Raw genomic sequence first — 27,636 nt, forward strand, 5'->3', positions numbered from 1 at the left:
CTGTGGTGCATGAAGCCTGCTGCTGTCATTTTACAGCTGCTTCCCCCTCTGAGGTTTGAAGAACTAAAGTGGTGGAATGTAACAGTCATTTACAGTGAACAGGATGTAAAGAAACCGGAACAATGCACATCGACAGAAACATGTATTTAAGTAACATTTTCTTCCAAAAATAAATCCATTGCAGAGCTCAACATTATGTAAATGTAACATGGACATATAGAAGTTAATAATTGCATAAAAACATTGCATTCATTCAAAACAATGACAGACACACCTCTTGATGTTAACTGCCCTGGATCACTGCAGTCATACAGGGACAAGGAAACAATGTGGTAATTATTGAATTGGACAGACTGCAAACAGCAATTAATTCTTGTCAACCGGGACTCATCTGGAAAATATTAAATGCTACAGCATTCACCTCCGTTGTTTTGGGTTGAAGAGAAACATTTGAGACACGACATATTCAACCAAATCAAAGCTGTCTGCGTGGATAAATACCACCAGTGATCATACAACTCTAGTATCAAACACTTATACAAATAAATAAAGTGCCATAGCTGCCTGGATTTAAGGGAACTGAAAGCAGGAAAAAGTTAGAAAATAAAGGTCAAATAAATTTGTTGTTAATTTAAAAAAAAAAAAATTCTTTTTTTACAATATCACGTGCTGCCAAGGCAACCACTCACTGCTTGAAAGGACCTTAAGGATCACAACTGTGTTATTTCAACACTCGGATTCACGCTTCACTAACACTACAATATTTCACAATATGAATTTGACTGGCAGAGAAGTATTGACAAACAAATGGTCAAAAGCACGTTAAGCAAGTGAGGTAGTTAGCAAGACTGGAAATTACAGCTAAGACGGAATGTTCTCTGTAATCAGGCAGAAGTTCACATTAAAAGGAAACGGATGTCAAACAGGTAGTATTTCAAAAGAACTCAAATGCAGTCGATCATATTTTAAGGCTCATGACTTATGTACCTGCATGATTGTTGTTTCAACATATTTCAAGCTGTCAAAGAGGCTTCCTGCATGTGGCACTCCCCATATCATGTAGCACTATGACATTTCAGCTAGGCATCTGGTTTTCTGAAAAATAATCCCTTGCAATCTTTAAAAACCCAGAGGGTTGTTTGACAGCTTTTAATACAGTGTAGACTTTGAACTAGTTTCCTAGCATGCAGTTCATGTATTTCTTAATCCAAAGATGGTTGCAGAAGAGACATATCGCCTTCTATGAATTTTAAAAAGGTGAATGAACAGATACATTTATCATTATTATTATTATTATTATTATTATTATTATTATTATTACTACGGTGTAAAGTCTTAAATAATGCACATTTTTCCAGTGTCCAAAACAAGCTAAAATGTATTGCTTTGTCTTTGGCTCTGTGACTGTATGCAAATGTAATAATACCTGAGGCACACATTTGTTTTGCATTGAAATTGGTATTGCAATGATCAAGAAGTTTAGCTGAAATTATGGTAACAAAGTCTTCATTATCAACACTGCTGGTTGAAAGTGCACTCTGCTGTTTATGTGCAGGTGACGGCAAACACCTTTGGTGGAACATCAAAGGATTCTGATATGTTAAATGAGGAACACTGAACTTTTGCATGTAATTTTCTACTTCACATTCTTCTGAAAATATGCATTTGTAGGCTATTGCTATTTATGTACAATAAAAATGTTGCTATTATAATTTCAATAATCAGTAAAGCAGATTGTTGGTAAATTTAAGACATCTGTTTTCAGTAACAGTGTCTACTACACTTGAAAAAAACACTGATGCATAAATAAGAAAAGTACAAAAGTAAAGTTATTTTGTTAGGTAAATTAAAAGGGAAAAAAGGGGGACTTGTGGTTTTAACAAAAAGACTTTCATTTAGTTAAAATGCGACCCTACCTATTGTGTTACTACAGACACTCAGAAGTAGGAGGTGTCATTTATCGATATTATTTATGCATCTTGTTATTTACTCTGGACTAACAGGACAAACTCTTGATCAGAACAGTTATTAGACAAAGCCAGAGCAGTGGGCTTGATGAACGGCCCACCGCCCTGCTCTCCACCTGTAGTCGGTACTGTGCCAGGACTCTGCTGTAGCCCATCTCCTCTGACACACATGTGTAAGTTCCCTCCTGCTCAGGACCCATGCTGTCAATCAGAAGAAGGCACTGCTTCTCTCTGGAGTCGCAGGATGTGTTGCCCTTGAGGTGATGCCAGGTATACTGGGCATGATGGGACGTCACCAGGCACTGGAGGAAATACTTGGACTCAGGGGGAAGTATGATGCTGTCCTTGGCGACACCTGCCTGCGGATCAGTAGAATATCTAAACGCTGAGAAAAGAAGACAAGCTCTGTTTAGCTTCAAGGCGGATGTTTGTTTTATTTAACTAGGCTGGTTCCTTATTTTAATTAGAGCATGATGAGCCTCTTGGCAAGGTGGATAGCTTCTGCACCTAACAGTGAAACTGTTTTACTAAGGTGCAGCAACTTAAAAGAGTTTGTTTTATCAAGGGTTATTATTACATGGTATGAAGCAGAGGAGTTTACTTTTGCACATCAACTTAAGCGTGAAGTGCAAGCAAGTAGAGCTGTTGAATAATGAGGAAGTCTGTCTGGTGTGAGGGTGGCAGAATCTAAAAGCAGACTAGGAGAATAGAGAACTGTATTACCAGCATACTGCAATATAGAAGGAGGTCTCTAATGTTAAATGAGAAGAAGATGGGGCCTAAAGTTGTGCTTTGTGGCACACCCTTAATGACCAGAGGCCTGTACTATGAAGCAGAATTTCAGGTCTTAAGAAGGTAACTTTAGGGTTAACCCTGGGTTTTTAGCACTATAAGGCTGGTTCACTTTTTACCAGGATACATTACCATGGTAACATACACTGAACAGCTAACCCATCCCGGAGCAGGTTAATTTCAGATCAGATCACAGCCTGTCAACACCCTGACCTCTGACCAATCAGATCGCTAGTAAAAATGTTAATATCATTAGAATAATTTTATTAATTTCAGTTTTTCTATTTACACTCTGGTTTTAAAACAGAACTTTTAACAAATGGGGAGATTGTTTATGAACACCGATGAGTGTCACAGCATTTTTATAGTGCAAAGTTTATTTTATCTCCCGAATAACATGAAACACAAGTGTATTATAAGTGGAAATGAAACTGGAAGATTGTCTTTTATTTAAAAGAAAAATCCACACACTGTTAACTGTTAAAAACAACATTTTGGTCAGATATACCACATCAAAACAGTCTGGCATTACTTTTAAATGTCTTACATGACATATTTGGAGTAGTATCTTAATCATCCAACTTAACAGCAGGAATTCTCACTCTGTACTTGAAATATAATAATACCTACACAAATGTTTAACCTTGGCCTACTTGTAATATTTGGAAATTATTTCTAGTGTTTCTACATCTTCTTATTTTGTTGGAAGATTACGTGCTATTGTTTACATGGCACTCCAACAAATATGACTTTTGCTGTCCCTAAAACAAGACACTCCTGCTGGTAATTAGTATTGTTTTATCTCATATATGAAGAACTTGTGGTTCTGATAATGTTGCTCATAATTAATTAACAACCCCGCCTCTGTCACATGAATGCTTTTGTGGCTGGAGAGGAAAACCCAGAGTTGACTGAGCTAGTTGATAACCAGCTTCGTGCTAGGCAGCCAGTGTTAGGGTTAGTGATGCCAGATAACGTAAAGGTGTCCAGGGTATGCTGAACTTGCGTCGTAGCACAGGCCCCAGCAGTGGGTGTGATAAGACAGTTGGAAATAAGGGTTAATAAAGAATTCAGCAAGACTAATACTTTTTTAGTATTTCTAAAAGACAGGTCAAAGCTCTTGTTCAGAAAATTAAAACTGGATCACAAGATCAGAACCACAGATCAGATGCTTGGGGCAACATTATGGCTATGACGTGACAAGGGCAAACCACACTGCTTGTAGAGCAAGATAAAACAGTTCTTGGAAGTGGCCAAGTCGGTTGCTTGCAAGTGTCCCATATCATGTGAAACATATGGTGAGATAAACTAACAGTTCAAATCAGCCCTAATTCCTCACTTTAGTAACAGACACACAAAGACAGGCAATATTTAGTATTCTTAATTACGAACATGTGATGCAGTGGCTCTGAAGTCAAGGGCTAGTACTTTTAAAACATGGAGACTATGTTATTCTACTTGATTCCAGGGATTTAGACACAAGCAACAGAGAGATATTACAGTATGCACTGTAGTAGGACTGGTAGGGCAACTTCAGCACAAACATCCTGGATAGTTGAACTTGAATTAGTATAGTTGTGTTTAAAGAGCTTAGCTTTTCATTTGCAGATATAAGTGCATAGGTTGGTTAGGGATAAGTGATTTCCTTACAGTGTACAAAATTAAATTTAGTATTTGGTTGGCAGCCTTGACGACCCTTATTATATTATGAGAACAAACATACAGCACCTCGTAACCTAGCAGCAGTACTGCCTTACTGGAGCCACTGAGCTATTCAGCCAGAAAAATGTGTAAATATTTATCTATTCTGAGTTATTATTTCCAACATGTTTTTCATGCATGTTTGATTAGCGCAGTTTTATCTGCACTTATTATGATCATGCAGGCAAACAGGCATAGCCTATCCTGATCTGTTTGGATTAATGCAGATCTGTTCTCCTGTGCACATTTAAACAGCGCTGTGTGAACCTTAAGAAGAGAACGTTATTGTCAGTACACCCAGGGAACTGTGACTTTTTTGCCAATAGGTAAATAAGATCAATTCCACTCATGTCAGTCTGTTTGATATAAAGCTGTAGCCAGTAGTGGGTTAGCTTAGCTTAGCAAACACATTGCTGGACAAAGGCAGGCTAGCTGTTTCCTTCTATTTCCAGTCTTTGTGCTGAGCTAAGCTAGCTGGCTGCTGGTAGTTTCATATTTAATGTAGAGACTGTTAGCAAGAAATATTGGCGTAGGCTGCAAGGTGATGCAATGGTTAGCACCGTCACCTCACAGTAAGAGGGTTCCTATTTCAAACACAGGATGGGGCAGCCCCTCTGTGCGGAGTTTGCATGTTCTCCACGTGTCAGTGTGGGGGTTTTTTATGGTTACTCCATGCTTCCTCCCACAATTGCCCTAAATTGCCCGTAGGTGTGAATGAGAGTGTGGATGGTTGTCTGTCTCTATGTGTCAGCCCTGTGATAGTCTGGCGACCTGTTCAGAGTATACCCCACCTCGTACCCAATGTCAGCTGGATAGGCTCCAGTCCCCCACGACCCCCAACAGGGTAAGCGGTTATGGAAAATGAATGAATATAGATATAGATTGATACCTTTACCTGTTCCAGAGAGCTGAACCTTTGGACAGATGGAATGGTTCCCATGGGTCACATCCTGCTTTGTACCTCTGTAAAAGGAAAGCACAGCTCAGTTAGAATACTATGTCAGTTACATTAAAGACACTGTGCATAAAGCTAGTGTGTTTTTACTTGTAGTTATGTACTCACAAACACAAAAGACACAACAAAATTACCTGCCAACTGATGCAAGTACATCTGACATTTAAATTGACCATAATACAGTGTACTTGCCTTAACGCAAGGTACACAACTGTCATAATACACTCTTATTACTAATACTATATATGCATGTATTTATAAACACACAAACACACACGTTCATTTAATCACGTAGGTCGCATAAAGACTTTATTGGCAACTACTTCACAGTAAACTGCAAAAAAGAGGAAGCTGTGAATGACAACGTTCAGGAAATGTATTTTAGGTTTGCTCTTAGACTCTATCATTTCCTACATTTGTAGAGCCAAAGAGCAAATTATGAATCAGACTTTGATCACAGTTTTTATCCTTTTTATATGCGGTGTACGAAAAAAGTGATCTCAGTGATCAAAGTCATCAACCAAATCACAGGAAGTGTGTATGCAGATGTACTGTGCTACAACGGTGAAAATGTATGCATGTGAAAGGGTTGTCAGGGTGGGGGTAGCTGTGTTTCTGTGTTAGTGGTGTAGCGACCGGTAGTACCAAAGTTAACACTCACACACACACATGCACACGCACACACACCCGCACCCGCACACACACCACAGAAATTCTAGCCTCTCTTATTATTAAAAAGAAGTCCTTCCTGTTAACAGAGAAAGCTGTCTCTGAGGTTTAGGAGGTAAAGTCCATTTCAAGTCAACTTGTAATCGGGTTACTACAAGGTTGTCTCAATGTTACTGAAAACTGAAACTGTATATGTTAAGTGAGAATGTAATAATGACACCAGTACACATGATCTGTGCAGTTCTTCGTCATTTGCAAACACAGGGCTGCAACGTGAGAAAACTCACAGTATTATCGTAGTAGGAACAAACAACGTTGTGTTTTCAGTAAAAACTCCCATGAAAAAAAGTCCTCCATAGAAGAATGACACCCGTTTATTATCAGAATTGATCACACTTTGGTTCTTGAACAGGATGACAGATGTATTTTAATATCCTCTACACTTTTTCCCCTACTGTTTCCTGATAGATAAAAGTTGTTGCGATGTTAAAAACAATTCTGTCATAACAAGGTACTTTATTGTAAAACATTTTTCCCCTAACACTTCCGAGTTGCTCAAACAGCTACACCATCATGTGACAGTGAGCAGTCAGGTGATCGTGTTGCAACGCCAAAACTCATGACACACTGTATGCTCAGTGCTCTAACAAAACTAGAGCTTGTGGCTGAATGCCTCTGTATATCAGTCAGGTTGCAGTTACAGTTTACACCCATGTCTGTTCGCACTTGTGCCATGGCAGTTGACAGTGCTTTAAATGTGGATGTTGCTGCAAAGCTACATACTCTAAAACATGGATGCTTTGCATAAATGTTTGCCTTGGCAGCATCAAAGATCTTTACAATCAGCGCAGTTTGAAGATGGACACCCAAGACTAGTGTCACCAATTTAGTGTCTGACCAAATGTCTGCCTGTCTATTTCTGAGTTATGGTGTTGAATAATGGCCAGAAGTGTTTTTGCAGAACATTATCATGTCATGGTGAAGCTGACCTTTGACCTTTTGGATAAAAAATGCCCTCACTTCATTATTTGACCCTATCAGTCATTTGTGTTAAATTTTGTGATAATTAGTTCATAAATGAAGAGTTATGGCCAAAAATATGTTGGTTGTTTTTTTGTTTTTTTTTTTTTTTTTTTAGGTCAGAGTGACCTTGACCTTTGACCACCAAAATCTAATCAGTTCAGTCTTGAGTCCAACAGGATATTTGTGCCAAATTTGAGGACATTTCTCAAGGCCTTTTTGAGATATTGTGTTTATGCGAATGAGCCAGAAACAAGGTCACAATGACCTTGGCCTTTGACCACCAAAAGAAGAAATCCCCTGAAGGTGTTCTTAAGATATCTCGTTCACAAGAATGGGATGGATGGATGGATGGATGGATGGATGGATGGATGGATGGGCAGCCTGAAAACCGGCTATTGTTGATACGAAGACATAACAACATGCTGAAACCTTTGCACAAGAAATCTGATTCCAATCCTCAGTTATTATATTCCAAATATGCGAGCACTCTTGAACTGCTGTCTGAAGAGAAATCATTGCTCTGAAGGGATCATTTGTTTTCGGTAAAATCCTGTTTTAAAACAGGTGCGGATGCAGAATTTAGAAGGTGCTCAGTTGTGTTTAAAAGAGACCAGAAATGATGTTGATAGGCAGTAATTAAGTCAGAAAAGTAAGTAGCTATAACTATTTATTCTATATAGTAGCTCTCTATTACACATTTCTACACTCTTCTGATGCTATGTATCCGGCTGAAAGATCACCTCTTCTCTTCTCCTCTATGCTCAGTGTCCACTAATATTTTTCTGCAAAATAATGGCTAAGTAAACAAAAATAAAAACAGACCCAATAATACATATGTATAATATAGCATCATTTAAAATGTCATCTTGTGACAATCTGTTATATTTTAGTTTAGTTATTTTATTTATTTAAGGACAAAGGCTCATAAAGACTGTTCGCTGAGAACAACAAAACACTATTGTGCTGTCTGTCTTTGACAGCCAAAACAGCTGACAGCTATGGAATTAAGTATGTTGCTGTGTTGATAAAAGACTGACTGCTAGTGCCAAGTTGGCACTGTCAGTGTTGGCTCAATGTTGAAATATTTTGGGAACATGACTTTTATCAAAGACATCTGAATTGCTCCATACAGGAAGTGATGACTCCTTAATGGGTGCAGTTTGCGGTTAATCAGCTATAGAAATACATGGCACATTACACAATAAAATGATGACACCACGTGAATAACACAGCATGAGGCGGATGGTGAGACACTGTGTGGCTGAGTTTGATGAACCTTTGGTATTGTACTTGCGTATGAATTAAAAGTACCCTTATAAAGTGATGCACACAGCTGGGGCGCTTGTTATTGGATTGGATCGGATTATGATGTTACTGAAGTTGGTTATCTATCAGCGGTGTTGGAAATTAACCTATAATTAAAGTTTTTTGGCTAACTTCAACACTGTGATCCAATGATTCAGATGTTACTGCAGATATTTCCTGTTAGTCTTAGCATTTTGCTTATTATTTTAATATCTGAATCATGTTATCACAATGACAAATAGCCAACTTCAGTGACTTCATAAGCCCAGCCATGTGCATCTGCTGCACTTTTGTCAAGTTGATGATGATGTTTCCTCATTTGCTTGTGTTTTCTTAATCTGTTTTTTTTTTTTTTTTTGTTTGACCTCAAGCAAACACAAGAAACAATGAACGTATTTGTCGGTTTACAAGACAACTCCACAGGGCACCTTTAAACTGAGGCCACTCCATGTAATCTCTGGATGTGAAATGGTAACGTATATTTAGATATTTTGATTAAATGTCTCCGGTTACATAAAGATGGGTGGTCTTACTTTGTCTGTGGGGAGCAGTCTCTCCCCAATTCATTCCAGCCGCAGTAGGGATCTCTGGCCAAGACACATTGCTGACAGCTGTTTCCATAGTGGGTACAGTTTGCCACATCCACTTGGACCAGTTCATTTTGTGAGTTCACATACAGCTTCCTCTGCAACGACACATAGTACACAGGTTTTCGAATGGTACTGGACCATTTCTGACTTATTCATCAAAACACCGATATCCTTGAAAAGTTTAGACTTCATCCAGAAAATTTAAGTTACAAGCACACCTGGAGAAGTAGTACCATTTTCCTTTATCTCACTATGACAATTACTGGCAGTTGCTTTCACACTCCCACCCTTGTGTCTTGGCGGGGTGAATAGTTGTGTAGGCAGTACTGTGTTACTCACAGAGGAGGGCTGCAGAATCATGCCGAGGATGTGGGTTCTGTGGTCAAAGGGTCGGTACTCAGCGATGACAAAGGTCTGACTTTCACTCTGTATTGCCTTATGAATCCCTCCATTATCTGTTTAAACACACAGACAGATACACAGGAATGTGACTAAATACCAAACCCTGTATAACACACCCCAGTGTAACACAAGCCAACTCACTCATATCTCATTTCATCACCTCATTATGACTCTTACAGCCAAGCCTATCAAATGCTTTGATAAAAAATAGAGATTATTTTCATAAAAAATCCCCTTCAAAACCTGTGTAAACCCATCTCCAGTAATCCTGTTACAACTGACAAAGTAGAAAAGCAAAGTTCATGTGTTTATATATAGGCCTAACAGTGCATGGGTAATGTGTTTGGGATTTTCTTGCTGTAGGCTGTTTCTCTACAACATTTATCACATTCATATACAAGTGCTGTTTGTGTCTTCCCATTTGACATGGGAAACTGTTCAGTTGGCTCAACAGTCTTTATTCTTCTGCTAATGACAGCACGGACCTCTGTAAGGATGGTCATAAAGGACTGGTTCAACCAATTTGGGTCACACAGTATAATTAAAGAGCAACACAACTTTAGCAGCTGCAAGACTGACGTGGTTTGTAAACTTAACAGCTGTCCAATGATGTGTAATCCTCAGCCAATAACAGCATGCAGGATTTGAGGGTGGCACTCTATAAAAATGTAGCCATCACATGCCGGATTATAAGTGGCATCCAAAAGGAGCTGTTGAGCCGAGGAGGAGGGACCAGCTTTTAATGTTGTGTTTACAAACCACAAAATCCTACTCATTCTGCCTTTGTTAACTTGACTGTTGCAATATTTTAGTCCTAGCAAGCACAAATTGCTTGTGTTTATTTGAACTTCTGAACCTAACCATGTGCTTTTGTTGCACAAGGAAATAAATGCCAAAAATTAGGTGTTTTGCTGACGTTGCAAGTGCATTTTGAAAAAGACTGTATGCACCTAACAAGCAGAAACTGTGCATTTCTTGTAAAAGTGGAAGTGTATTTTGAAACGGCACAATACATGTAAGGTTGCTGTCCCGCAATGTCAACAGCAGATGCAGGAGGATACCTAGTGTATCATATTTAGACATGGGCTGTGACGTGACCTAAGTGTAGCAGCCACACTATGCATGGCAGTGCTATTTTAACCAAGCTAGGCTAGCAAGCTAGCTTTCATGCCACTCAGACACTGCCTGGGTAACACCCACTCTGAGGTGTGAGACTAGGACGTAGTTTGTTATAGTTTGTCCAAAATGGTTTAATCATTTTTGAAACTTTTTAAAGATATGTTTAAGAGCCGTAACTTGGGTCCAGACCTTTGAATCAACAACATCACTGAGTTCAAGTTGACTGACTCGTCTGGCATCATCACAGCAGCTTCTCAGTTACACTAAAAAACAACCAATGAGTACAGTGGTGGGACTCAATTAGCCAATCAAAGCCATGGGCAGGACTAATACCATTGTCAAGTTCTTGTCAAGTGGTGCACTCGAACCAGTGAGGAGTAATAACAACAATAGTGAGTGCTACAAATGTAACATACTTCTACTACATTTCAATTTGGCATTCAGAGAGAACATTAAACTTCACAGTAAGCCTCTAGCATGTGGGTACATATGTAAAACTTTTGTTTTGACCTGTTAGTGAGTCACACCACACACCCATATTTGCCCTACAGGTGATGAGTCCTGCTGTCTACAACTCAGTCCTATTGGCTGAATAGTACTTGGCTGAATCAGGCTGCGGGTGTCTGCAGGCCATTTTTAACCCAACTAGATATTTGATACTACAGTAATATCTAGAGCTGCAGCTCATCTGCTATGTTAAAGTGAACTTTTCTTGCTTATTTAAAATGTCAAACATTAAGTTGTTCAAAATGCTTCCCTTCCAGTATACAAACAAATTAAAGGAACCTGAATATGTCATGACCCTCAAATGTACATACGTATACAATACAGTACACTATTCTTATCAACTTCCCTGATTCAAATTACTTTATTACTCACTTAATGACAGGAACAGAACTGTGTGGTCATTGTTCTCCTTGTTCTGGGAACCATCAACATAGATGTGAGTGTAGCTGTGGTGATGAAAGAGAAGTGGGCCAGAGTTCTTCATAGGCCAGACTGGATTCTCCATCTCCGAATTCTCTCTGATCATGGTCAGGATGGGTGGAGCAATGTTTGTGCTGTCTTTAACACACTGAGGAAAAAGGCATATGTTTTAGTTTTGGTTGCCCACCAAGTGATTGTTTGGTTACATTCTGGTACCACATGGCATGTATGTACTTTCAATATTATTAATGATCGAATTATTATCTGAAATTCTTTGTTCTTTAGGAACAATGGTTCTTTATTTCAGATAGCTGAAGAAAAAAGTCTGCGAAAATTGGTTTTGTCAGCTGGGATGACAACTGTTGCGGGCAGATTTTATTTATGGATGTAAAAATAGAACTGGATACAGTGTTGGAGCTGGCGCCCCGCTTGTCCCTACTTAAGTTGCTCAGTGGTGCATGAAGCTAAAGAAGTTCATCTGTACAAAATTACCCAGATGATCTGCACCGCTTCTGCACTGTGTTGCCCATAAAGCAGGTTGAATCCGCTTTAACGTCTGGAACCTCCCGTCTATGACGGGCTTGTGACGCGCCCTTGTTGAGGACTTGGCTCAGATTAATCTGATCCTGTTTGATTCGGCTGTGTGAACCTCTTGCGACTGCATGCCTTTGCTGACGTTGACCCCAGCAGGATTGTGGCCCATAAAGCAGGTACTCTTGAGATTCCAGCCAGCCAAGCCAGCTACTTTGGGATTAGCGCTCTGCTAACTTAAATGGAATGAAATGATCGATAGTAAGAAGTCTTTTTGAACCACATGGCATTACGTGATGGATGTGATTACACCATTTGGCCATAATGGAAATTGGATTCAAGGCCCCACACACTTCCTGGGAACCTGTTTTTAAACAGCTGGAGCTAGCTAGCTAGCTAGCTAATCAAGCTATGGTTAGCCCCATGAGGTGATGGAAAAACAGTGTCCTGCTTACTTTTGAATGTTTCTAGCTGACTTGCTGGGAAAGAAGAGCCCTCTAAAAGTGCTGTTAATTATGCATTTGATGGCTACAAACATCACATTTAGCTTGACGCTGACATTAAAGCCAAGGACGGGATGGCGAACCAGGAGCCCTCTTGCTGTGAGGCAACAACGCTAACTGCTGTACCACCTTGCAGCCTCTGTTTTTTTTTTTCACTTGCAAAATCTCAAATGTCAAAATAACCCATACTGCATGGAAACACACAGCACCATTGAAGTAAACTCTGAAAACTTTTTCTTTCTCATTTGGCTCATGGTAATTACATGTCACATCATGTTGATGGAGCGATGTGAAATACGATCCAGAGATTTCATGGGTGTTTTATTGTGAAAATTGACCGGATACTCTCCTCTTTTCTGCGCCTGACTTCCTGTTTGACTCATCTGGTCTGTGATATTGATATTTCTGATCTGATTTGATATTTCTGATATCCATCAGAAATAGATCCGGCGCGTATTTTTAGTGGAGCGGAGTGCCGAGCCGCTTACATTGCCTTGAATGGCCGCTATTAGCTCCAGCACCCGCGCCTCGGCTGGATTGCGCACACCATAGTTCCAGTGGGTTGCCATAAATGGGGCTGTCCCAGAGGCATTCAACTACCAGAGGGCTTTTGAAATCTTATTTTCAAAGTCCCATAAAATGAAATGCTCTGATTCAGGGTGCCATACTTTCAAATCGTAAGGGAGGGAGGGATGGAAGCAGTAATTTGTGTCTGTTTGTGTGAAATTAATTTGAGTCTTACCTTTCGTTTACTTTTCGTATTGCATATTTTGTATTGTTTTGCGTATCTGTAACTGTGTTTGTGAGGGAGAGAGTTTTAAAAGAATATTTTGTCTGCACATGATTTAAAATAATAAAATAGCCTTCCAGAGGCAGATCAGTACGTCAGTCATTTTTCTTTCTATAACTGAAATGTTTAACCACTAATTCATATTTTAAGTGTAACCCTTCACCATAACATACCACTAGTGTTTTTATCATTACAAATAGACAAATAGAACATTTTTCACACATAAAAAGCACAAAGATTAGGCATATTCTGCCATCATAACTTGGCCCTCAGAATTCACCAGACTGATGCCTTTAAATCAAATATATACAAAATTTTCTCCTGGGGGAGCATGCCCCTGGACCCCCTACAAGGTTGGATGTAGCTAGTCTCCAAAAATCCTGTGGGAAACACTGATATCTATCTATCTATCTATCTATCTATCTATCTATCTATCTATCTATCTATCTATATGTATAGACACACACACACACACACACACACACACACACACACACACACATATATCTTATTATTCAGACTTAGATATTTGACCCTACTTGTAGGTGTGCCCCTGTATCAAAAGGACTGGCCCTGGCCTAGAACCACCACAAACTTTGTATATCATGTTCCTAATTCACCTATGGTTATTTTACATCTGGATTTGCATGAAACTTACCTTTCTAGACCTTTCTCTTTGGTGGTCATTGCCTTTAAATGGGGAGGTCATGAAGATGTTTTCAATGTCTTGTATCGTGTAGACACACACAGCACTCATACCCCTGCAGAGAGACACCAGACACAGAGGTCAGCAAATATACACAAAAGACATCTGCTGCTACAACAAAATGTTGTAAGGTCAGTAAAGATTTCGAGCCGCGTTGGTAAAATCTGTGAAAGAGCCGAGCAGACAGGGCTAAGTTTAGAAAGGGGAACATAACTTGACCTGCTTGTCAAGAGGAAGCATGAGTAAAATAAGACTATTAGAGACAAAAGACAAGTAAGAAAATAAGAAAAAAACAACCAGTTCTTTCTGATTTACATAATCTCCAAAGTTTAGGGAAATTTATCAACTGTACAATGGTTTGCCCATTTTGTCAATTTAAGAGTTACATTTCTCTTGTTTTACTTCTGTGTAAACAACTGTTCTCAGGCGCACTCAGTGGCTCAGTGGGTAGGGCAGGCATCCTATGTACAAAGGCAATACACCTACGCGCCTACTGCAGCGGCTGCAGGTTGAATTCCAACCTGCACCCCTTCGCTGCATATCATCCCTTCTCTCTCTACCCATTTCATGGTTAATCTGTCCTGTCAACTAAAAGACAAAAAGCCAAGAAAACAGCAACTGTTTTCAGTTTTTATTCCCATCTCATGATAGTTTAGGATTATGTCCTTTGGTTAAACTGGCTGACACATCAAGTGACTGCTGTTCTATGTAAAGACACAACAACAGCAAAGTCATTCTGGTTTTTACCTCACGTCATTGTGGCTGACTAATGTTATGATCCTGGCAAGAATCCAACATGTGAAGTCCAGAATTTTACCAAAATGGGTCATGAGTCAAGTTTGGATTACATTTTGAAAAAGCGTAACATTTGATAAGGCCAATGCTAAAGTTACAATCATACTTGAGTACATATGCTACTAAATGTTCGAGATCATTTATTTTGTCCCAACATGATTCAAACGTGAAATGTAGCACTATTAAAACTTTACAAAATGCTTTCAACTCTTTCATGAAAATATGTATTATAATGGAGTCATACCATTCATTTCTGAAGAGTGCATAAATCCTGGTATCCTGCCAAAGGTGTGCATGCACAGTAGCCACATCCACCAGCTCAGAGAAATGCTGTCTGCTCTCAGGGTCTCCACAGTAGAGCCTGGCATTCATCTGAGATGTCCAGCTAAACTGCAGGTTGTTTTTGCGACCACCACGATCTTTCTAGAAGCAATGCATAGACAAGCGATCGATCTGTCCTTCATATTGCATATGTAGTAGCTACTTTGTGCACATATATCTGATGCTGAAATTTGTTTTTATTCATAAAAAAATCGAGCTCAAAATTTTAAAATTAAAAGCGCAACCCTAATAACTAATTATGCAGGTCTTACCATGCAAACCTGGGTCACAAAAGGGAGCCACATTTCACTGCCCAAGCCTGTCTCTCTGTTTTTCTCCTTATAGAAGGCATAGACTTTGCTCTGCAGGGGATTGTCTCTCCGTTTGTTGAGCACCAGACCCACATAGTGCTGCTCTAAAGACAGAAAGAAATGTAAATATTTGTCTAGCTTCAGAACAAATGAAGTTTCTTAAGTCCTTGCAGAAAACAAGCTCTATCCAGGCAAGTACCTTTATCACTGCTCGCAGGTGTAAGTCTGTTTTCCCCAAACTTGTGGATGCCAACAAACTCTCGAGATCCAGAGTATGTAATGTAGAGATCACTATCTAATGATAATCAAAGACAACAGAAATTATTAGTTGTTTTTTTTTTTTTTTAGTTATTAATTTTTTAGTAAGCAGCACTGCTGTGCTTTCAATTTGCAGCAAGTTCATATTCCAGAAACCAGTTTCTCATGTATGTAAAATTACAGATAAGCAAAACCTGTGTGAAAGCCATAATGTGTCTGTACTGGCTGTGATGCCAGTGTGAGAAACTGGAGTCTGGAGTGAGTAGAAGGTACGAGCAGGTAGCACCAGCACAATGTCATTAGCAGCAAAGAAGGCGGCACAATCATCTGAAAGTGTTGAGCTGAGTAAAGCAGGTTAGTGGTGCGGTAAAGAGCATAGAAATCAGATAGCAGAGTATCATCAGCATAGAAAAAATACATTGTGTACAGAAACTTACCAACAAGAACAGAGGGTTCACCTTCCTTTATGACAAATTCATTTATGCTTGTTTTTATGTCCTCTGTTTCAGGTAAGGTAATGCAGCTGGGTGGCTCCACTGCTAAATTCTACAAGAAAACACAACAGGGCTTAAACTCTCTTCGCTATTCTCCATCTGGTATCACAAATGTAATTTAATGATTCAGCATACCTAATTCATAAAAGCTTATGCATCGTACAGGTACATTTAAAAAAAAAAAAAATTCTTGCAACAGCATCAGTGGGTTATTTCAAATACACAGAAGGAGAAGTGACTTGCCTCCATGAGCAATGATAGCAACTACCAGACAGAAAAAAGCACCAATGGTGATTATTCCCAGTGTTGTCTCAGCAAAACAGATATTTTCTTCCAGTGTCAGTAAGATACCCATTAAATCTCTATGTGTCCTACCATGTCACAGCACACTGTTTCCCTGTCATTAGTTCCACAAAGAAAGACCTCGTTGTCCTTTGACTTCTTATGGACCAGAGTGATGTTATAGTTGCAATCCTAAATGACAAAAATGTTTATGATATTTTAATCAGATCTAACCAGCATATCATGTGATCTGCTGTTTGCTATTAAGTTAAGTTCTTTTACCGCTTTCACTCTTTGTGGGGGCCCTTTGTCGATGCAATGTGCCCACAACACGCTTATTTCTCGAGGAGACTGTGAAGAGAAAGGATGCAGGACAGTCATCATCTCCACATCATTATAAATTCATGCAATCTGTTATTTGATTACAGATGGTAGATATTTCAATAATGTGAGCAAACAAAGTCAGAGATGTTCACTACCTCCTGAGGATTTTGAAAGTTGAATGAATACAGGTGTTTTTGTCCAGCAGCTATGACAATGCCGGGCTCTCTTTCCAGAACAATCCCTACAGGTGCACTGTGCCCAGGCAAAGACAACTTGATCATTGGAGTCTCTGCAAAAAATAAATACATGAATAAATTAATTAATAAAATAAAATAATCTACAGCATATATTAACATATCATCACCGACCACTTTATTAGGTACATCTGTTCAATTGCTCCTTAACACAAATAGCTAATCAGTCAATCATGTGGCAGCAACTCAATGCATTTAAGCATGTAGACATGGTCAAAATAACCTGCTGAAGTTCAAACCGAGCATCAGAATGGTGATTTAAGTGACTTTGAACATGGCATGGTGGTGGGGACAAACAGGCTGGTCTTGAGTATGTCAGACACTGGTGATCTACTGGGATTTTCACACACAATCATCTCTAGGGTTTACAGAGGATGGTCTGAAATAGAGGAAATATCCAGCAGTTCTCTAGGTGAAAATGCCCTGTGGATGCCAGAGGTCAGAGGAGAATGGCCAGACTGGTTCAAGATGATAAAAGTCAACAGTAACTCAAATAACCACTCATTACAACCAAGGTATGCAGAAGACCATCTCTGAACCAACAACATCAGGTGCCACTCCTGTCAGCTAACAACAGGAAATTGAGGCTACTACTAATTCGCATGGGCTCACCAAACTGGAAAATATAAGATTGGAATTCAATTTCTGCTGCGGTAGGGTCAGAATTTGGCGTAAACAACATGAAAGCATGGATCCATCCTGCCTTGTATCAGTGGTTCAGGCTGGTGGTGTTGGTGTCATGGTGTGAGGGGAATTTTCTTGGCATACTTTGGGCCCCTTAGTACCAACTGAGTATTGTTTAAACACCACAGCCTACCTGAGTATTGTTGTCCATCCCTTTATGACCAAAGTGTACCCATCTCAAACAATGACCTAAGGGGGCCTGGGAATTTAGAGAATGTGTCTGCAGAGGAGGGACAGAGAGACCGACTGTGACACTGTCCTATTCATAGTGGCTTATGTAGACTTTGTGTCTGCCCACTGCTGAAGTGCCTGCTTTGTTTGCTTCATGTGCCACAAATGACTTGTCAAGGTGTTTCCAATGTTTAAATGTAGTTTTGGTGAACAGTCCTGTTTGACTTGGAATTTTGTGTACTATTTGGATGACAAACATTTTGCCTTATCAGTCTTTAATTGAGTAGTAAAAAAAAAAAAAAAAAAACCTTACTGTGGGCTGACAGCAACTGCAAAGTATGGAGGGAAAAAACATGGTTGTATGAGAAAAACACATGACCATTTTTCCATGTACAATGATTGGCTATGTCTTAGATTTAGAACCACCTATGAGAGTGGCTAAGGGAAATGTGGGGATTTCTGTATCTACACTATTCTAAAAAAGGCAAAAAAAAAAAAAAAAAAAAAAAAAAAAAGACTTGCGTCACATGAGAGCAAAAATACTGATTTTGGCCACCTTTTCTTGTAATGTGAAATTTGCCTAGCAGGGCTGTAGAAAATGTTGATGAAGAGTAGTAGTAAATGATGAAAGAGATCACAGTCAGAATCACTGAGCAGTTAACCACAGCTGTTGCAAACATATTAAAATATGTTTGCTTTGCAAGAAAATGAGAAGTGTACATAAAGTAAGAACTGTAAGAGTAAAATTAAAAGTATGCCATTATAAGATTTAAAAGCTGTCGCATATAATTAATCTTTTGTATTGGTGTGTATGTAGCGTCCTCACAATGACTATCTTCTAGCAGTTGGCGAGAGAAGATATTTGCGAGACATGATTATTGAGATGTTGATTTCAGTTCCTTATTTTGGGGATCATCTCAGCTGTTAGTATGTATATGGTGTTCCAGACAAGACCAGTGCAAATGTTGATGTAATGGAAAACTTGTTTGTTGAAGGCACTCTGCTATACTGTAAAAATAGCAACCCTTCCTTTGTTAGTGTGAGACTCTTCTGTGCTGCTGCATGCATACCAGAATACCCTCCATGTGCAACGTGGGTAATTGAGCCCAAATGCAGCACTCTGGAAGTCAGGGATAGTTGGGAATGACCTTTGTTTATACATAGAATAAACAGGAACTTGAGCTGATAAAGATGTTCTGGTAACAGTTCAGTCTTCAGGCTCAGAGCCCACACACAGTCTCTGGGTTCAGGGGCCAGGGAATGGGCCGGGCCGAACTCTGAAGTGGGACCGAGAACGAGGACATGAGTCCTTGGACCCAAACAGTTCATTCTGTTAGCAGGTCGAGGTAACAGAGAGGGGCTTCATGATGGCCTGTTCGAGAAGGTGAGGGGTCCGGAATCAGTAGAGCAGTCCAGTGAAGCAGCAGAGCTGATGAGGGATGAGCAACAGGGAAGTAGAAGCCAGGCGAGGGATCAAGGAGCTGACAGGTAAGTGAAAGGAGAGACGTTAGGAGAGAGAGAAACCCAAGAGAGTGCAGAGAGAAACCAGAGATGCTGAGGCAGAACTTGTGGTTGGGGACAGAATGCTGGTGAATTTACCGGGAAACAGATGATGCGGGCAGGTCAGAGGCAGGCAGGGTTGGTAATGGGAGATCAGGCAGGTAAGGAGTGTTGGAAAGTCTTGCATGTGGGCAAAGAACAACCTGGCAAGGAGAGTCTTCTTCTTCTTGTAGTTTCTGGCAGCCTAGATGCCTTGTGGCACATTGCTGCCGCCGACGGGTCGAGTCTGTAATGCACTTAATTCCATTTCCACAAGTGTAATCCTGTAGCAGCGATGAACTCAAGGACTGCTTTCACAGCCCTTGGCTAGTTTCAGTTGGATTCAGAAGGCTCTTTAATGTAACACCCCTTGCAGGCTGGCCTGACACTGCTTCATACATCCTCTTTCGCTCTTCTGGCTGCACTCCACAAGGACATGCCTCACAGTTTGTTGTTTCTTGCACGCTTCACAGAGTTCGTCTTTGTGTTATCCAGTCTTTAACAGGTCCCAGGCCAGCCCTCAGTCATTAAAACAACATAGTCTAAGTCTAAGCATATAACAACCTGCCCTGGCTGCAGCTCCTCCACCCACTCCAATGCCCATATTATGGCCATCAGCTCTGTTGTGAAGACTGAAACCCCCTCCAACAGTCGCCTGCTCACTACTATGCCCAGACTTGGAATACACAAGGCAAAACCTGACTTCCCTGTTTCTGAATCTTGGGACCCGTCTGTGTAAATTTGAAGATGATGTTGCCAGGAGCTTTCTAGTCTGTTTGCCACCAGGTCATTATAAGCTGTACTTCTGTTTGTTTGTTTTGATTGATTCCAATATGCTGAGGTCTATCTCCGGTGATGGTAATAACCAAGGCGGTACAACTGGCCAGTGCACTATAGGGGCAACCCCCACCTCCCCCAACCCCGGCCCCTCCATTTCCTTATTGATCCTAAAAATGAAGCACTCCTTTTTGACCCTTCTTCCTCCCCACTCCCATGCATCCTCCAGGACTGATTTTGTTGGATTCTCCCATTTATAGCCCCTTAGTTTACTTATGTACTGCATTGCCAACTTTGTCCTCCGAATTCCCAGTGGAGTCTCTTCCATTTCAACCAGTAAGGCTGGGATTGGGGTGGTGCGGAGGGCCCCACAGCACACCCTCAATGCCTTTGCTTGCACTACATGAAGATGCTTCAGAGTTGTTTTGGTTGCTGTACCATACCACAAACATCCATAATCTAGTCTTGATCTTACCATTGCTCTTAGTATTTGCGTGTCTCAGCCAGTACCCCAAGTACTTCCAGAGAGAGACCTCATCACATTAATAACCTTTTCACATTTACCTACAATACTATCAATATGTTCTCCCCATGTGAGCCTTTCATCAAAATGTACTCCCAAGAATTTAAATACTTTTACCCTCTCAATTGACCCTTTGCTAAGTCCTGCCCCCGGACGCAGACTGGCCAATCATAATGTATCATTGGGCCGGCTCAGACCAGGGTCCAACAACAACACAGCTGTGCTCCATTGACTCTAATGCAGTTGTTGCAGATTTCCTTCATTTTCAGGCTGGTTTTGTGGATTTGGAGCTAAATGTTGTGCCTGGGACACGTTGTGTATTAATGATACTCGTTACCTGGAGAGGTAGGAAGGAAATTTACGTTTCTTCCCTGTTTCAAAACCAAAATCAAGCCCTGAAAAGTGTAGGGTTAGCTGGCTAGCTACTGAAGATATAGCCTACTGAATGTATACACATGCTGCTTTTGCTTGTTAATGATTATAACAGTGAATAAAAGACCGACCCTGCTGTACAGGAACCAGTGAAGGGAAGCGGGGAAACTTTGCCGATATTCAACCAGCTGTGTGTCAATGCCTTGTGTGCAGATGAATGTTGTTTGACTTCTCCCGGAGATCCCTGATTGTCCAGCGACCGAGGTCTGAGTGCTGGCAGCAGCATGGGGGTGAAGCCAAACACTATCATCTGTTCACACTGTGATGCCACACAGCTGGTTCAATATCAGCAAAGTTTCCCTTTATATTCATTGTCTTCTGTGGCGATCAGCAGTGGTGTGGTGGTTCATTTTTACTCTGTGATCTGTAGGCTTTAGCTTCAATCTTTATTTTGTTACCTTAACTTCGTTGCTGTGTCAGTCTGGCATCCTGAATATATCCTTCAAATGCATATTGTAGACCCTGCTTTCTGCTTCTGGCTGAAATCACTTTTTTGTTTTTCCAAAAATTTGAGAGTATTTCTCCAGGGAGTACAGTCAGCGACAGTCTAGCTCCGAAACCGAAAGTTTGTCGGACTTAGCAACAGTAACTAAGGGGTGTGGGCCTTATCGAAGGGTGGATTGCCTGTCCATACATAGATAAACCTTGACATTCAGTTTTCTTATTAGCAAACACAACATGGGTTGTTTTTTTCTGCTGATATCTTAAAACCCCACCTGTTTCCCCATTCAACTATTTTATTTATCGCTCCTTGCATTCTCTCAGATATGTGTTTTATTTTACTCCTGCTTTTCCACACTGCTCCATCATCTACGAACAGAGAGAGACCAAACCCAGGCCCAATATCTTTAAAAATGTCATTAGGTGGTCATTGAGGGAGGTCATATGGCTTCCCCCACAGTTACAACATTTGGCCTCCCTTGCCTGACATTGAGCAAACTCATGGTCACCTCCACACTTTCCACACCTCCTAACTTATCTGCAAGCAGCTGCTGCATGCCCAAAACGCTGACACTTGTAACAGCGCAATGAAGAACGGTTGTATTCCCTCACTTGGAAGCTCAAGAATCCCAAATACACTCTTGATGGCATTCCCTTCACTTGTCGTTTAAATGTTAGCAACACTGCTGTCCCTCTCTCTCTAAACCTGCGTGCAGCCTCAATCTCAGCTCCCTACTGTACCCCAACTATCCCAACTATAGCATTTTCAGGTATGTCAGGGCTAACATAAATTACTCCCTTCATATTTTGCATATTGCTGTCAAGCATGAATCATTCAATAGGCCTGTTAAGCAAATAGCCATTTTTCATTGCCGTCTCTCTTTGAGCTTCAGTTTTACAGAAAATTAGCACATTTCCATTCAACATCATTTTCGTATTCAATACAGGTCCCATTCTGTTTTTAATCTCTTCGGACAACTTGAGGGGGGTTAAGCCTTTATCGCTCCTATCTTTGAACTTAACCACAAACTTGAATCCAGCCTAGTCTCCCGGCCTCGGCTTCTTCCTCAAATTTTTGTCTCTCACCTCACCCTCACTGTCATTATCCGACCTATCCCTTTTGTTCTCCCTCTCTATCAGCTGTTGGCTTACACCACCACTCCCCCCTGTCCTTGGCTACCTTTCCCTGGCATGGGGACCCACACAGAAAGCCTGGTTAGCTGGCTTAGTCAGCAAGGGCAGCCGTGCGCACCGCTATCGGACCTATACAGGCCGTCAGTCGATTCCCTCCTCTAACCCCACTCGAACCACCAGCAACCAATTCCAAAAGTCCACAATCCAACGTCAACGTCAGTTGTTATCCATTCTAATTCACTTTAACCAAGGATTGACAAACAAGTTCGAAATTTCACTCTCACACAACCGTCTCGACGTCACCCTCCGCTTGAGAGTCCCCTGTCAGCCTGGCAGCAATCTTTATAGGGGCAGGAGGTAATGATCCACAGGTGAGGGCATTTGGCCTGATGAGGTGGGTGTGGTAGACAGGCAGGAGTGGGAAATGTGTGGGCAGGTGATAGGCTGGCAGGTAGGTGTGGTGGCAAGGTGGGGTGAATGGAAAATTGCTGAGTGAGCTGAGCAGATGGTATGTATGGCAGGTAAAAAGTGCCTACTATGACACCATGCCTGCTCAGTGATTAAGCACTTGATTGAGCCATCATGTTCCCCAATCCCTTCATTTCACCACAACAAACACTCCACTTGCACCACTGCAAACTGAAACAGCGTGAAGATTTTCCACATCAAACACACCTTAATTCGGCCTCAGAACAGCCCAAAACTAAAAACATCTTTCTGGACCGTTGTTCTTCATATTGGTGTTCCAAGTCTCCCTCAACTACCCTCACATCCTTATCAGCAGATAAGATCCATACATGACACTGCATAATTGTGCAAATGAAAGCATTTTAGGAGTGCAGGCACCTTGCAGTAAAATGAGAGGGGTGTCATATTGAGGTTTGTTATTCAGCAAAATCTGCAGTGTCAGTATGTGTGTGAACGTGGGAGAATGCATGTTCTCATGTTTGCTCCTCAGCACATAGCTCAGACATGCTATGACGCCAGCTGACCTCTCTGGCCACAAGGTGACTCCCATTTACCAGTCTGGTGAGATGCTGTTAAATTTTTATGCACCTAAAGATAGCCCTCCAGCTGGTCTCAAACTTCCTCCGACACAGACTTCTTTTAAAACTAAACTAAAGACCTTCCCTTACACGATTCTGTACAAGAATATAAGACGCTGTTCACTGTTTTCGGAAACATATTTCAGTGCACTGTAATACCAGAACTCCTGAACAGGAAGTTGGTGCCATACTGATTCCTGTTTTGTAAAAGCAAAGGTAACAGTAAAACTAAGTCCTGATCAAACATGAACTGAGAATCTACTGCAGCATTGCCCTCTTGTCACCTAAAATGTTTTCAGAAACATGATTTAGCTTTCTGTTTAACTGTTATTTGAGACTGTTTGTTACCAGCTGGCTGCCATATTGTTTCCAGTGTTAAAACCATTGACTTTATAAGGTCAAAACGGGCAAGCTCTAAGCATTTTTTTTGGGTCTGGTCTGCTACCTCTTGAGCAAAAGCAAATGCCTCAGCCCCTGTCTTTGTTTTCTCTAGTATGTAGCTAAATTTCAAAAGAATATCTGTCTTTCTACTGCAACAACCCAGCTTCATGATTTGTTTTTATGTGTTTATGTACTGTATATGTGTTTTTATGTGTATTTATGCATCAGTGTTTCTGTTTATTTGTTCTTTTTTGCTGTTTTAAATAGTTTTTATGTAAAGCACTCTGAACTGCTTTTGTATGATGTGGTGCTATACAAATTAATTCAAATTCCACCCATGTGTCAACATGAAAGCGCTGATGCTATACCAATGAAATCCATTGCACAGGTCTATACTCAAAGCAGACATTTGACTTGTAAAACCATGGAAAGCACAAGACGTTACTCAGAACATTTACAATGACCCTGTTCTATTCAGGTGTCCCAGTAGACCTACATCAATAAAATGTGATGACATGCACACAGCTTTATGGAATTCAGGAATTCAGGTATCATTATGGAATTCAGGTATCATTATTTTTTATTTATACTTTTGTGTTTCCTCTGTGACATGTATCAGTCATCTTTTAAAAGAGCCTTTTTTCTTGAAGACACAACTTCTCACAATTGATTCATCACTGAAACTTTCCAAAAATGTAACTCTTATTTTTCAAGACATGCTTTTTAAATATTGTGGGATCACTTTGTTATCCCCATAGTATCCATATGGTAACTTTGATAGTACTGTAAGCTACTGAACAATGACTTTACAATGACTGTAATATTTTAAATGTATATTCTGATTAAATTACATGAATAAAGCATCTATCTATAACCTGATTCTTATAATATTAATGATTTAGTGTGTTTGTGTCCATGTAACAGTATCAATGGATATTTATGTCCTTGTATCAATATGTCTTTCAGTTTTCTATCACAGTTGAATTCCCTACGGAAGCCTTAATGAATAATATTATTCACCCTGATGCCAAACGCCGATGCTGATGCCAGATAAGCACTTTGATGATTAAACTTGTTCTCAATGCAGTCAGCAGCTCTGTTCCGTTTGTCTGAACTGAGAACGACAATCTTAGGCTACTTTTGTGGGTTTTAAATTAACTGGGAAGACAACCCTCCGCATTCTTCCTCAGACATAAAAAAAATTAAACATTTTATTCGTGTTATTTTCATGGATACACGTCAAGTATAGCTGCATCATCGCGATGTCAGAACTATTTCATGTTTCAAAGTTAAAGTGAAATAGGAAATATTTCATAGCCTACCTTTTTCCGTGAATGTCATCCTCGGTAAATGCGTTGAGTTCGCCTCTGTCAAACTATTGAGGCATGAAAATAATAAATGTACTGTTAGAAATAAAGGTAACATTGTCCGTGTGAGGTGTCAGCTGCTCCGCTGGCTCGCGATTGACTGCGTCACACGAGTAGATGTCCGTGTGTTCAGCCCTACCTCTTCATGTTTCCTAATAACTGACGGAATGATATTTGACATCATGGATTGTGACATCATTCAATTATAGCCTTCTCTAATGATCTTATATTTATTTATTTTTTTATTTATTCATTTTAATTTTAGAGAATTTGATAGCAAAACACAGTTATCCTAATCGTGTCACTGCAGGTGCGCGCAAGGCAATGAGAGATGGACCTAAATGCAGAAATAGATGCAGATAATGCCAGTCGATTGATTTATTCCCAAAAGAAAAGATACAGTAACTCCCCGGGATGAGTTGCAAGTCCGAGCAGTTTAAACAGAAGTCGAAATAAATCGACAGAATCGCAGGAAAAGCGCAGGGAGACGTGCAGGTACACAGACAGCTGCAGTCAGGTCAGGCTGTGGTGGCTTGAAAACAAAGTATGAAGCACCATAGCACCTAATGAAGTGACAAGAGGGACAGAGGTTGCGATCCTGGAGGGAAGGAGGGATGCTGATTGTGGAATGAGGCGCAGGGGAATTGGGAACAGGTGTGTGGATGGGTGAGGCAATCAGGTGAAGGGCAAAGGAAGAGCATCTGGTGGATGCACAATGGCAGTTAGGAAGCAGGAGATTTTAGGAGTATGTCTGGAGGTGAGGGACAGAGAGACAGACTGTGACAATTTATTATCATGACGATTATTTATTCCAGCAGTTGTGCTCGAATATGTTCATTACATAAATGATGCAAGTGAAACAAACACATTGTATAGATGAGGTAAATGAGATAAATGAATATTGTGTCATTACTGGGCTTCAGTGACAAGTGATTTTCTTTCTGATAAATTAGTCTGTCAGATTTCTGATGTGATCTACAGTTTGAAGACGACTTTTCCCAGCATCTGCTTCTCATACAAAGTCCAGGAGCCAATCATTATGGACATCAGAGGACCTGACACCCTCGATTTATTGCCTAAACTTAATTAATCTAGTGTATGCTGCCTAACGCTTCCAGCAGATGGCAGTGTAACTTCATTGCTAAATAATTTTACTTCAGCAGAAACAACTGACCAGGAGGCTTCCTTTCAACCAAACTCTTTAAAGATGGATACCACTTAAATACAAAGGATGAAACATCATACAAATATACATTATAAGTCAGTGTCCCCATCACTTCAGCATACTATCTGCTGTTCTTGATAGAACTTTGAAATGTAGATTAGTTTTTATAAATATTAAGATAGTCTGTGTACATTTTTACATCTTCTGTCCAGCTGTTAAACCCTCTGGGATGTAGTCAGGGATTGACTTTCAAAAATCTTGAACATGGGCATAGCTTTATGTGCTGCTACATGCTTTCTGGACATATAGCCTAATGGCATTAGTTGTAGATCTGCTCAAAAAGTAATGGGGCTTAAAAAACAGTAGCAAGCCATGCAACAAAATGCATAATTCTTATGAACTGGAACGTTAGAAAGGTCAGTTGTTTTTACTTGGAAGAAGCTGCTTTATCCGTGTCATATGTGGACAGGTGAGGACACACTTATGAGACACAATAAGGTCATGCCCTCCACTCTTTGTAATATAGCAACATCATTGCTGGACTCATACCTGATCTCAGCCATCTTGTCTGTTTCTGTAAATACTTTTTTATTTGAAAGAAGAAGAAGTATATTTATGTATTATAGAAAAGCATGTCTCGATGTAAGACTATGTGCATGATTGTGTTCTTATGGTTACACTACGTGTCAAATAGGAAACTAACTAACTGAATACTAACAACTTAATACTGTAACTTTTCCCTTCCCTCCAAACACTCATATGACTTGTCTTTGCTCCTTTTATTGCCATACTGTCATTCTTGTATGTGTTGTCTGTTGAGGAAAATTCACAATAAAATCTAAAACATTTTGTGAAATATGAGTCGTCATCAGATTGCTTATTGGTTATTTGGTTACTTCATTTTCTCATGGTGAACAACCATAGACAGCCTTGCTAAATCAATTATACAATCAGTAA

General features: G+C 40.2%; 1 protein-coding gene across 2 annotated transcripts; it reads right to left on the reverse strand.

The window, feature by feature from the left end:
* Nucleotides 1-123: 123 nt before the first annotated feature.
* On the reverse strand, nt 124-25,791 carry LOC125899447 (semaphorin-7A). Of its 2 annotated transcripts, none has more exons than XM_049593805.1 (14): nt 25,470-25,791; nt 16,921-17,054; nt 16,724-16,792; nt 16,535-16,633; nt 16,103-16,211; nt 15,607-15,702; nt 15,369-15,511; nt 15,020-15,198; nt 13,933-14,035; nt 11,403-11,598; nt 9,342-9,457; nt 8,946-9,097; nt 5,350-5,423; nt 124-2,352 (listed from the first exon to the last, which is right to left on the reverse strand). In XM_049593805.1, the coding sequence occupies exons 1-14, from the start codon at nt 25,570-25,572 to the stop codon at nt 1,997-1,999; spliced, it is 1,929 nt and encodes a 642-aa protein (XP_049449762.1). In that variant the 5' UTR covers nt 25,573-25,791; the 3' UTR covers nt 124-1,996. The 2 variants fall into 2 exon arrangements, with proteins under 2 accessions (XP_049449762.1, XP_049449772.1); XM_049593815.1 differs by having other exon boundaries at nt 5,356-5,423; nt 25,470-25,788.
* Between the last annotated feature and the right edge of the window lie 1,845 nt (nt 25,792-27,636).

The sequence above is a fragment of the Epinephelus fuscoguttatus genome, linkage group LG2 (genome assembly GCF_011397635.1).
Source record: "Epinephelus fuscoguttatus linkage group LG2, E.fuscoguttatus.final_Chr_v1".
NCBI lineage: Eukaryota > Metazoa > Chordata > Actinopteri > Perciformes > Serranidae > Epinephelus > Epinephelus fuscoguttatus.